A 12,591-nucleotide genomic window follows, 5' to 3' on the forward strand; every position below is an offset into this window, starting at 1 on the left:
TTGTAAAATTGAACGTTGAATATAAGCTAGTCGGTAGTTTGTTCTTGGACCTGCTCTATGGACACCAAATACTTATTCATCGACGGTAGCCATATGATAATTACACTCAATTTAAATATTATTTCAGACAGGAATTGTTTTAAATAACTGAAAAGATGAATTTCTAACACTTCAGGTATAACAATACGATGCATCTTAGGCCTTAGCAACCATATTTATAATAGCAAACCACCACACTAACAGAATCAGGCCTTACCGCGGCTGAGGACCTGATACTTCGCTTTCAAGATTAAGAGACTGTACTCCAACTAACTCTTTCTTTCTTGTCTCACTCCGGCATAAGTCGTTTGACAAGCTCTCTTTCAGTTGAGACACCACAAAATCCATAGTAGGCCTATCATCAGAAGCTGTAGATACGCACGCTAATGCAATTTCCACCGTTCTCCAGACAGAATTCATATCAACATTTTCCCTTATCCTTGAGTCGACGATAATTTCAACATCCCCTTCCTCAAGTCTAGACTTAACCCATTCAACTATGTGCCCGCGGTCATTACTAGTCCCTATAGCTGGTCGGCCTGTGATTATTTCCATGAGGACGATTCCAAAACTATAAACATCACTTTTCTCGGTTAATCTATTTGATCTGTAGTACCTGCGAATCAAAATAAAGTTTATAATAAACACTACTTAATTACTGACCTACTCTATTTTAACAAGACATAAACAGAGGAGTAATGCATTATATGTACATGTATAAATATGTTAATACGTACTCGGGATCAAGGTAGCCAGGAGTTCCGGCAACTACTGTTGTTACGTGACTGCCACCTTCGAAAGGGATGACTCTGGACAAGCCAAAATCTGCAAGCTTTCCTCTGAAATTCTCCGTCAATAAGATATTTGTGGATTTGACATCTCTGTGGATTATTGGTGGCTTGCAACCATGATGCAGATATTCAAAGCCTGTGATGATAATGTACTGTTGTTAACATCTCTTGTAATAGTATAATTAAAATACAAAAAGTAATTAATTAGAGTATACATAATATTAAGTAGAACAACATTAGCTTCACAACCTTCTGCTGCATCAATTGCAATCAGAATTCTCTGTTCCCAACTCAAGACATAGGGGTTTCGACCTGCATCAAAATGCTACCGGTTAATGTTTTTGTTATAATCACTTAATTTCATAGGTATGATTGGTAAAGCTACCTTTATAAAGTTCAAACTTTCAGCTGAGACCAACATGATAGAATAATAAAAACATTATGACTGATAAGAACAAGGTTATGCCTTAAAACTAGAAAGGTTGATATGAATCATTAGCTAATAATACTACACAGTTAAAGTGCACTGACAGGCTGATATCATTTCACTAATGTGATGTTAGAGGATGGTTGGACTCACTTGTACTAAGGTGGTATATATTAGTGATAGTTCAAATGTAAAATGTACCTGATAGATGCCCTTCTAGATCACCATTGGCAATGTACTCGTAGATGATCCCTAATTTGTTTTCCTCGTTACAGTATCCAACAAGAGTTGTTAAATTCTTATGATGAATGCTCATAAGAAGCTTAGCCTGCAATTTAGGGTCAAATTTCAGTTAGTTAAAAAATATTGTGTTAAAGGAAAAACAGGTAGCTGGTAGACCAGTATATTGTGCTGGGTTGCTGACAAGACTTCATGGACTTTTCAGGTAGGCTGGTTATGCAATACTAGTTAAACATTTGGTTTTTCTGCCAAAGTTATGTCGTATGGCATGATTTGGAGACTTGGATATAAGTTTCCAATGACTTACCTCAGTCTGAAACTCTTTATATCCTTGAACTGATGTTGCTGAGAGCATTTTAACAGCAACTTGGGTATCATCAACATAGCCATGATAAACTGTGCCAAATCCTCCTTTTCCCACAATTTTCTCAAAATTGTTGGTGATGCTTATAATTTCTGAGTATGTGAACTGACGCTTTTTAGTCTCCAATGAGTCATCCTTTATATATGCTGCAAAATTCATCTTCTTATAACATTTAATTTAATTTCTAATATAAAATTTTAATCTGCAGTATTAGTAGTTTTAGTACCTTGTCGCATTTTATAACTTCTCATCCACAGAATAATTATCACTGCAATCAAGATCAACACAAGCACTGAAGCAATTGAAACTGCTATCAAGATTGTAGATTTATTAGTGCTCTTTTTGCATGATGATGACAAACATCGATTTGTATCTCCACCTTCCTGACTTGAATCCAAGCTGTATTAAACAAACAGTAAGTATCTTAGCTGAAGGTTCTGTTTAGTTGTTTTTGTTACTAGATGCATACTTTTAACTGATGGGAATCACATATACATCGTTGATTAATAATGTAATGGAACTAAACCACACCTTAGTAACAACAATCCGCTTTTGGACTTTGACAGAAGGCTTGATGGAACTGAACCTGTGAAATTGTTCCCTTTTAGATTTCTGCGAAATGAAGAAAATAAGTATATTGTGCTTTGAATGTGTGATGCCACAAAATGAACCATTTTCCTGATTTTCATACAAATGTCATTTACATTTGCTCATGGTTAATGTACGATAACAGTAACCTTCTTATTTAACTTACAGAATCCTCAACAAGGTCAACTGCGATAAGAAATCAGGTATGTCCCCTGACAAATTATTGTCTGACAAATCCCTGAAAAATTATAAAAATCTGGTATTAAGAAACACTGGCAATATATTGTTTAACTAGTCAAACTGGCGCTAATAATCAATGCTCTTACAGTGATCTTAACATTGTGAGATTGGATATAGAAGGAGCAATCTTGCCATTTAATCCACTGGCGGATAAATTCCTGTATTTAGATTAAATTGTGAATTTAGTTTAGAGAATAAATAATATTCATGATTTTAGAAATATAATAATAAGAAAGCACCACATACAAGGATGTGATCCTAGGCTTATCGGAAACATTATAGATACAACCAATTCCATTCCATGCATAAGCTCTTGTTGCACATGGATCTCCTTGCCAGTTTCCTTTCTGAACCTTATAAACTGACTTAATATCCATCATGGAAGCAGCTAAAGTTCACAAATTATTAACAAAAAATATAAACAAGAATTAAAATAGACAAAGAAATTAAAAGAATCATCCAGGCTGCAAATATAGTTTATGCTAATGAATGAAATGGCATGCACATGAAATTTGAAGAAAAAAAAGTGACAAAAAACACACTCAAATTTGCAATTTAGAGACACTTAGAACTTACTGTCTTGATCATCTGTTTGGAATTGCAGAAATTTCTTAACCGTAAAAAGCTCGAAAGCATTTAGGATAGGGGGAAGCGTTGATCTTTTGGTTTTCTGAATCACAAGCTCATGACTGGCCGCTGGCTTCTCAAGTGCATCACTGTAAACTGTTACAGTACTCCGATTATACGGTGTTACCGGCCGCCTGCTCCAGGGTTTCCCGTCCAAATATATGTCGAATTCTCTCGTTTGGTTGGGTTGTAGTGTCTGCACCTCTGAGAAGTACATGTAGATAAGAAACTGATCAGATGCATTGGCAGGCGTCCATGGGAGTTTCAACGGATTGCTGCTGTTGTCTGGTGCGATAGCCGTCGTCATGACTTTATATGGTACTTTATTTCCTCCTATATATGTCCATGTCTCAAAATTATATACTAATGTGCTGTTAATATACTTGATTGAGTTCCATTTTCTATCATAGATATCGTCTTTAAACCTGTTAGTTTGCAACAAATCCAGTGCATAATCAGCAAAAGAATAATATATTTCTAGAACATGACTTAATAAACGACGGTCTTTCTAGCGTGTGCCTGACAACCACTTTTTAGTTAGGTGGAAGATTCTGATTGGTGAAGAATTATGTGCAGGTAAGGGTAACCATTGTTAATATAGCCAATAAAAAACCATCACCTAACTAAAAAGTGATTGTTATTGTGTGCTCATGTACACACACTACAAAATCCGAAAACAGAATGATGTAATTTAAGCATCAGAGCAATTAATTGCTTACCTGTAATTCCCAAATGTTTCACCAAAATCCAGGCGCGCAAAAAGCTGTAGTGATCCGAATTCAGCTGTATACCTGCTGTTATTGAAGTACCTCAACTCGAGTGATGATATAAAAGGTGTTCCAAGCCCTGTATTCACGAGACAAACGTGAATATACTCTGATGTTGGGACATGAATGATCTCTGACAGTTCTTCTGAAGTTGTTTTGTTGAATGAAATTGTATCCCATTTCTCCACTCCAAGATAAAGATCAAATTTTGGGAGTACGCCTTTGGAGTCGTAGTTTCCATACATAAATTGTGCGCGAATCAGGTACCTATTACCAGGTCCTTGAGCAGGTTTTAGAGTGTAACAGTTTCTGGTTCCTTGTGGAAAACTTCTGAGCGTCAGAAACTGTTGATCCAGAGATGAAGACCTGTGTATTGGTAGTATAGTCTTGCTTTCTCCGGCATCAGTGAATTCGGAATCCGAGACATAATTTATGCCTGTCACTTTGTCCGTGTAGTTGGAATTTCCAGGAATTCCGCAATCTATGCTTATGAAACCTGAGACCATACATAAAATGTGTTAGTTTTGGCTAGTGATAGGCTAAAGCAAAATCATATAGACATGCATGCTTATAAGTTATGTTTTTCATACCTGATTGATCACCCTGTTCCTGTGCATCAACTTCAACTGCAAGAAGAGTTAGACAGAGTACAGACAGAGATAGGCAACATGTAAAGAGTTTCATCCTTGTACACATGATACATACAAGCATTGAGCATAATCTATTTATATAAAACCATAACACTACAGTCAGGTACATTCATAAATATAACATAATCTATAATGTATACGATATATGTTTCAAGAATCAAGAGTAAATAACATAAGAATGTTGGTCAATTATGTGCTACATGTATTATAGTTACGATTTTTCTATGAAGTGCCCATGACACACAATATGTACAAAATTTGATAATTTTATCTTCTATTGATTGGCTTAGAGCATCTCCAATGCTATATGCCCCCAGTTAAAATTATGTACGTGGCGTTTATTTGGCATCTACGTGTCACTTTTAAAGATCATGTAAAAAATTTAGAACTCCAACCCTCTCTCCCCTTGGCAAAAAAGATAGTCAATCATCTTTAGTTGTCTATATTTGTCGATCCAAAAAATCTTTTAGATATAATTTTACATAAGCATGAATATAAATAATCTCATTAGAGTAATCATTGTTCCCCTAACAAAAAATTTAAAATCAATTTAGTCAACGAAAATAGTCTTAGGACTCAGACGCCCAGATTTTCGTTACTAATAGTCGGCTACTATCATCCTTTTTTTAGTTGTCACATTTGCAAAACGTATCACACATATTAAAAAAAAAAAAAGAATTTGTAAGTTGATTCCATGCATATCCTTATTCATTACCTTATATGTTAAGGCATAAGCGTAAACTATATTTGTTGTAAAGTCATATATTGAAACTAATAATGGAGGTAAATATGAAATATACACACACATTATTGGAACAAGAGTGAGACTACTATTTAGAAATAATTTTATATTGCAAATGTGACAACTAAAAAATTTTAAGAAAATAATTAAGTTGAACTCAAATTCGCCATGATTGAGCTTGATATTAATACTAATAGTATAAGGGATTTTCTATGGTGTGCCCAAGGGCACACAATAGTCCCTAACTCCAATAAAAATAACTCATTTTGATTGGTGGATGAACAATAAATGATAATGGCCCCCCTGCATTCACATCAACTCCACCAATCAAAACAAGCCATTTTTATAGAATTTAGTGTTTAATGTGTGCCCTTGGGCACACATTAGAAAGACCGTATAGTATAATACTATGTCTTACTTTAGACCGTACAATAACCTAGCTCAGATTCTCACGTACAATAATTTTATCAATCAGACAATTTTCTTCTAACGAGAGACAGTTGACGATAACTAGGGAGGCACTCCTTCCTTGCTTTTGCTTTTTCTTTTTCTTTTTTTTTTTATGTAATTGATGAGTTGAGTCAATGATCAATAAAAGTTGGCATCTGCTGTATTATACAGCAATTGACTACGATTCTATCTATATTATAATAATACTAGTGAATAAAGCCGCGCTTCGCGGCGGCTTTATAAATTTTGATACGAATTAATATTATAATAGCATAAAAAGTATTTTGAGTCGTCTTCCTATCAAATATACCAATAATAAAAAAATATTATAATTAGTATAAAAATTTGTTTAAGTGGCCATCCTGTCAAACACAATACTAATAATAAAATTAGTTCGAACCGCCCTCCTGTCAAAAAAAATATTAATCCATAATTATTATTTTTATGATAAAATTAAATATTATAATTTAGATCAAAATTAGTCTGAGCCGTTTTCTTGTCAAACACAATACTAACAACAAAACATTATAATTTAGATATTAGTTTGAGTCGCCTTACTGTCAAACGCAATACTAATAAAACTTATTCTAATTATGATAAAATTAACGATTATAATTGGATAAAAAATATTTTGAATAGTTGTCCCGTTTTAACAAAAAAAAATATTATAACATAAATAAAAAATTATTTTAGCCACTTTCTCGTCAAACATAATACTAATAGAAAAATTATAATTATTTAGATAAAAATTAGTTTGGGCCGCCTCCCGTGCCCGTCAAACACAATACTAATCACGAATCATTTATATTATCATAAAATCAATATATGATTCCTATTTTATATATCCTATTTTATTTGTTAACTATTTTTATTTTATTATTCCTATTTATTAGTTAAAAATTATCATTCTTTCATGTTTCTGACTTTTAGTCTATGAGTTTTTTTTAATGATTATTATCTATACAATCTTTTATTTTCAATTCAAAATTTTAGAAAATTATAAAACCAAACCGAAAATAAAAACAGTATGTATTATCTTACAAATCTTAAATATAAATTGTATTTTATCTATGATTGTTTGTTTAAATAAATATAATCCTCTTCCGTTTAGGATTCCTAAATAAGAAAATATTCGTATTATCCTTGGAATCCAGAAAGAAAAGAATTAAATTACCTTTTGGAATCCTTGAACCTGATTTTTTAAATTATAATTATATTTTCTATCCAAAATTTAAGAAAACTATAAGACTAAATCGAAAATAAAAATTGTACGTACATATTACAGTATAAATCTTAAATATAATTTTTAGCCACTTTCCTGTCAAACATAATACTAATAGAAAAATTATTATTATTTAGATAAAAATTGGTTTGGGCCGCCTCCCATGCCCGTCAAACACAATAATAATCAAGAATCATTTACATTATCATAAAATCAATATATATTACTAATAAAAAAAATTATTATTATTTAAATAAAAATTAGTTTGGGCCGCATTCCGTGCCCATCAAACACAATACTAATCAAGAATAATTTACATTATCATAAAATCAATAGATGATTTCTATTTTATATATCATATTTATTTGTTAATTATTGTTGCCGAGAGTAAATATAGACACATAATATGTTAAAACGATTTGTGTTCAAAGTTCCTTACACGACTTCTAAAGATTTAAAGATTTGATGAGAATTTTCATCTTTAGAATTTAATAAGAAATACTAAATAAGAAAAGAATTGTATCATCTTTAGAATTCAATAAGAAAATAGTTGTATTATTTTTAGAATTCTTGAAACTGATTTTTTGAATTATAACTATATTTTTTATCCGAAATTTAAGAAAAATCAGAAGACTGAATCGAACAATTCTAGAGACGCCCGCATTCTCCTTTATAGCCGCGCTTCGCGGCGGTGTTATAAATTTTGATACAAATAAATATTATAATAGCATAAAAATTATTTTGAGTCATCTTCTCGTTAACATATCACTAATAAAAAAAATATTATAATTAGTATAAAAATTTGTTTAAGTGGTCATCCTGTCAAACACAATATTAATAATAAAATTAGTTTGACCCGCCCTCCTGTCAAAGATAATTTAATCCATAATTATTATTTTTATGATGAAATTAAATATTATAATTTAGATCAAAATTAGTTTGAGCCGCTCGCTTGTCAAACACAACAATATTATTAATAAAACATTATAATTTAGATATTAGTTTAAGTCGTCATACTGTCAAACACAATACTAATAAAAATTATTCTAATTATGATAAAATTAAAGATTATAATTGGATAAAAATTATTTTGAACCGTGATCCCGTTTTAACAAAAAATTATATTATAACACAGATAAAAAATTATTTTAGCCACTTTCTGGTCAAACATAATACTGATACAAAAATTATAATTATTTAGATAAAAATTAGTTTGGACCGCCCCGTGCCCGTCAAACACAATACTAATCAAGAATAATTTACATTATCATAAACTCAATATATGATTTCTATTTTATATATCCTCTTTTATTTGTTAATTATTTTTATTTTATGATTCCTATTTATTACTTAAAAATTATTATTCTTTTATGTTTCTAACTTTTTTGCTATAAGTTTTTTTAATGATTATTATCTTTACAATCCTCTATTTTCTATTTGAAATTTAAGAAAATTATAAGACTAAATCGAAAATAAAAATTGTACGTATTACTTACAAATCTTAAACATAAATTGCATTTTATCTATGGTTGTTAGTTTAAATAAATATAATCCTATTCTTTTTAGGATTTTTTTTTTTGATAAGCCATAAAAATCCATAAACGATCAAGTGCTGGCTTTTACAGACCAAAAAAGAATTCCTAAATATGAAAAGAATTGTATTACCTTTCCAATCCAAAAAGAAAAGAATCGTATTAACTTTTGGAATCCTTGAACCTGATTTTTTAAATTATAATTATATTTTCTATCCGAAATTTAAGAAACTTATAAGACTAAATCGAAAATAAAAATTGCACGTATTATCTTACAAATCTTAAATATAATTTTTAGCCACTTTCCCGTCAAACATGATACTGATAGAGAAATTATTATTATTTAAATAAAAATTAGTTTGGGCCGCCACCCGTGCCTGTCAAACACATCAACAATCATTTACATTATCATAAAATCAATATATGATTCTTATTTTATATATCATATTTATTTGTTAATTATTCTTATTTTATGATTCCTATTTATTAGTTAAAAATTATTATTCTTTTATGGTTCTAATTTTTTTGCTATTACTTTTTTTTAGTGATTACTATCTTTATAATCATTTATTTTCTATTCAAAATTTAATAAAATTATAAGACTAAATCGAAAATACAAATTGTACGTATTACCTTACGATTTTTAAATATAAAATAGTATTTTATCTATATGATTGTTAGTTTAAATAAATAGAATCCTATTTTGATAAAAATTGGTTTGGGCCGCCTCCCGTGCCCGTCAAACACAATAATAATCAAGAATCATTTACATTATCATAAAATCAATATATAATACTAATAAAAAAAATTATTATTATTTAAATAAAAATTAGTTTGGGCCGCCTTCCGTGCCCATCAAACACAATACTAATCAAGAATAATTTACATTATCATAAAATCAATAGATGATTTCTATTTTATATATCATATTTATTTGTTAATTATTGTTGCCGAGAGTAAATATAGACACGTAATATGTTAAAACGATTTGTGTTCAAAGTTCCTTACACGACTTCTAAAGATTTAAAGATTTGATGAGAATTTTCATCTTTAGAATTTAATAAGAAATACTGGTTCCACCGTTGGAGATGGCCTAAATTTAATAAGAATTTAATAATATGTTGGATTAGAAATATGATTCGGTCTAAATTTGGACCAAAATTTAGGTCAAAAACTGGTTCCACCGTTGGAGATGGCCTTAGCTACCGTTCATGCATATTTGCTTGGTGCAATCCTTGTTTCCGATTTGTTTAGTCAAATTTGGTTTATCAGAGTTATGAACTGCAGCGTTGAGTATATATATTACTGCAAGTCTGAAAATCTCATAAAAAAAAGAATTATATTATTTTTAGAATTCTTGAAAAAAAAAATTTGAACTTAATTTAGATAAAAATTAGTTTGAGCGTTAAAGTTTTGAAATCTAATAGATAAAGAAAAACGTTCGTTTAATCATTATCTATATTAATGCACGTCACCATCAGCTTAAAATCTTGCGGTGTAACCTTAATTTTAATGCAAATCTTGTATTGAATTTTATTTTTGTTATTTATAACATAATTGCATTTTAAATTTTATTAATAATCAATCTTGTAGCATCAGGGTTCCGCTAACACGACTTTGATTAAAAGTATTAATATATTTGATTTATAATTCATCTTTCTTAGTAATTATATTTCTTATATAATTCGTAGATTTTAACTATTATATTTCTTTTAATATTTCTATTTCTCAACTACTTAGAATTTTATAGATTTTCGCTATTATATTTATTTTAAGATTATTATTTTTTAACTGTTTAGAATTATTTTTCTTTTCTTTTAAGATATTAATTTTTAACTACTTAGAATTTAATAGATTTTAGCTATTATATTTGTGTTAAGATTCCTATTTCTTAACTACTTAGAATTATATCTCTTTTACGATTACTATTTTTTAGCTATTTTATCTATTTTCTCTCAAAAAATTAGAAAAATTAAACGAAAGATTTTTAGAGGCGCCACCTAAGAATTGTACTTCTTTAATAATTTGTATATTACTGTATAAATAAAAAATAAGAATTGTATTACCTTTATGATTTCTAAATATCTTGATTTTAGAATACTACCTTTAGTTACCAATAAGAAAAGAATTGTATTAGTTTTAGAATTGTATTAAACCTGATTTTTTGAAGTATAATTATATTTTATATCCGAAATTTAAGAAAAATCAGAAGACTGAATCGAACAATCCTAGAGACGCCCGCATCCTCCTTTATATATATATATTGAAGATTGACCGACTTTTTGATTAATTGAGTTTAAATAATTAATAATACTAGTGTAATTTGTATGGAAATGAATAAATTCAAAATTTATATTTATAATTTAATTTTTAGTATCATTATATATGAGGAATTCCGTGATGTATATAAATTTGATTAAATGTTATTGAGAAATTAATTATATTTTATTTTAAAATTTAATTTTTAATTTCTTTTATATATTGTAAATAAGTAGTAGAAATAATATATTTTTATCATTTTTAATAAGTTTTTTAATATCGATATATATTATTGATAGTGGTTTTATTTTTCGTATTTTAACTAATCATATTCTTATTTTTTTTTCTTCTTTTGTGAAAACAATATTATTTTTTTAATTTTGTATCATTTGTATGATAACTTGCAGAAGAAGACATTAGAGTCAAGAAGATTCACGATGTTCAGTCTCTCATTATATATATAGAGGCTCATAATCAAATAGAAACCATCCTTAAAATAAAAACTAAAAATCAATACAAGTTAGTGATATTTTCATTACAATTTAGTGATATTCTTTTTAAAATTTAGTGATTTGTGTTGCAAAAATTGGTAAAAATGTCCGGGAGTCAACGAAACCTCCAATATGTGCTTAGATCTGTGCTTGTTATCGATTGTGGGAGTAATGATGACGGTGGATTAAGCGGATGAGGTGATATGGAAGGGCGGGAGCATGGAGGGGATGTGACGAGGCAAAAACGGGGCGGCAGAGGAGGCGGGAGGCAGAGGAAACGACTGAGATGACGGAGGAGGGAGACAAAGGGATGAAGCTGTGGCTTCTGACGGCGAAGCTTCGTCAGAGCTATGGAAGACAACTGGAGTTAATAAAAAGGCGACAGTAGAAGTGAAAGAGGCGGAGGAGAGAATGCTACAATGGTGGAGGTGAAGGAGGCGGTGGAGGAGGAGGCAATGACCGAGGTGGAGGAGGCGGAAGTGGACATGGCGAAGATGGCGATGGAGGTGAAGATGGAAATAGTAGGGGAGATAGAAAAGGAGGTGTTGATATTAGTGATATGTGCTTTAAAATCTACTGATATTTGAGGCGTGTTCTTATTTCTCGGAGTAGAAAATGTTTCCTATTATTTATATATTTTTATTTGATTTTTAATATAATACAGATAAAAAAAAAGTAACGAGGGAGTTTTTGTATCGAAGTACATCACTATTTTTTTATTCTTTAAACGTGCCGAATGATGTAACAGTAAAGTATAACCACGTTTTGGAGGCTTGTAGTTATGAAGAGAGAGTTTTATAGTGTTGATTTTTTTTCATTTTCATTTTTAAATAAGGATAATTTAGGGACGACCAAAAACCATAACCAAATTTTAGTTATACAAATTATACTCATATTTACATATTATAGTATAATATAGTTGTGAATTTTCTTATTTTTAAAATTTATTTCGATACATATATTTACTTAAATTTATTATTACCGAAATATCTTAAGATATTTTAATTTAAACACATGTCAATAGTTTAATTGCTTATTTAAACAAATTAGTTATAATTAGCTAAATATATAGATTTAAATATGAGTAATGTTACGTAATCCAAATTCTGTTTGCAATTTTTTTTAAAAATAACGTGACAGATTATTCATTTAATTGGACGGT

General features: G+C 29.7%; 1 protein-coding gene across 1 annotated transcript; it reads right to left on the reverse strand.

Moving 5' to 3' along the window:
- On the reverse strand, nt 1-4,806 carry LOC108212732 (putative leucine-rich repeat receptor-like protein kinase At2g19210). Its single transcript, XM_017384450.2, has 13 exons — nt 4,674-4,806; nt 4,036-4,579; nt 3,266-3,741; nt 2,936-3,077; nt 2,776-2,847; nt 2,616-2,687; nt 2,393-2,473; nt 2,088-2,260; nt 1,805-2,007; nt 1,459-1,585; nt 1,080-1,142; nt 777-966; nt 1-655 (listed from the first exon to the last, which is right to left on the reverse strand). Exons 1-13 carry the CDS (start codon nt 4,792-4,794, stop codon nt 253-255), a joined length of 2,667 nt encoding a protein of 888 aa, XP_017239939.2. The 5' UTR covers nt 4,795-4,806; the 3' UTR covers nt 1-252.
- Between the last annotated feature and the right edge of the window lie 7,785 nt (nt 4,807-12,591).

This window comes from Daucus carota, chromosome 3 (genome assembly GCF_001625215.2).
Source record: "Daucus carota subsp. sativus chromosome 3, DH1 v3.0, whole genome shotgun sequence".
NCBI classification, from domain to species: domain Eukaryota; kingdom Viridiplantae; phylum Streptophyta; class Magnoliopsida; order Apiales; family Apiaceae; genus Daucus; species Daucus carota.

Coding starts and splice junctions, on each gene's coding strand:
- LOC108212732 (XM_017384450.2), bottom strand. CDS start 4,794: ATGCTTGTATGTATCATGTGTACAAGGATGAAACTCTTTACATGTTGC. Junction 4,580..4,673: donor GGAACAGGGTGATCAATCAG/GTATGAAAAACA, acceptor GTATGGTCTCAG/GTTTCATAAGCATAGATTGC. Junction 2,008..2,087: donor AAGTTATAAAATGCGACAAG/GTACTAAAACTA, acceptor TGAATTTTGCAG/CATATATAAAGGATGACTCA.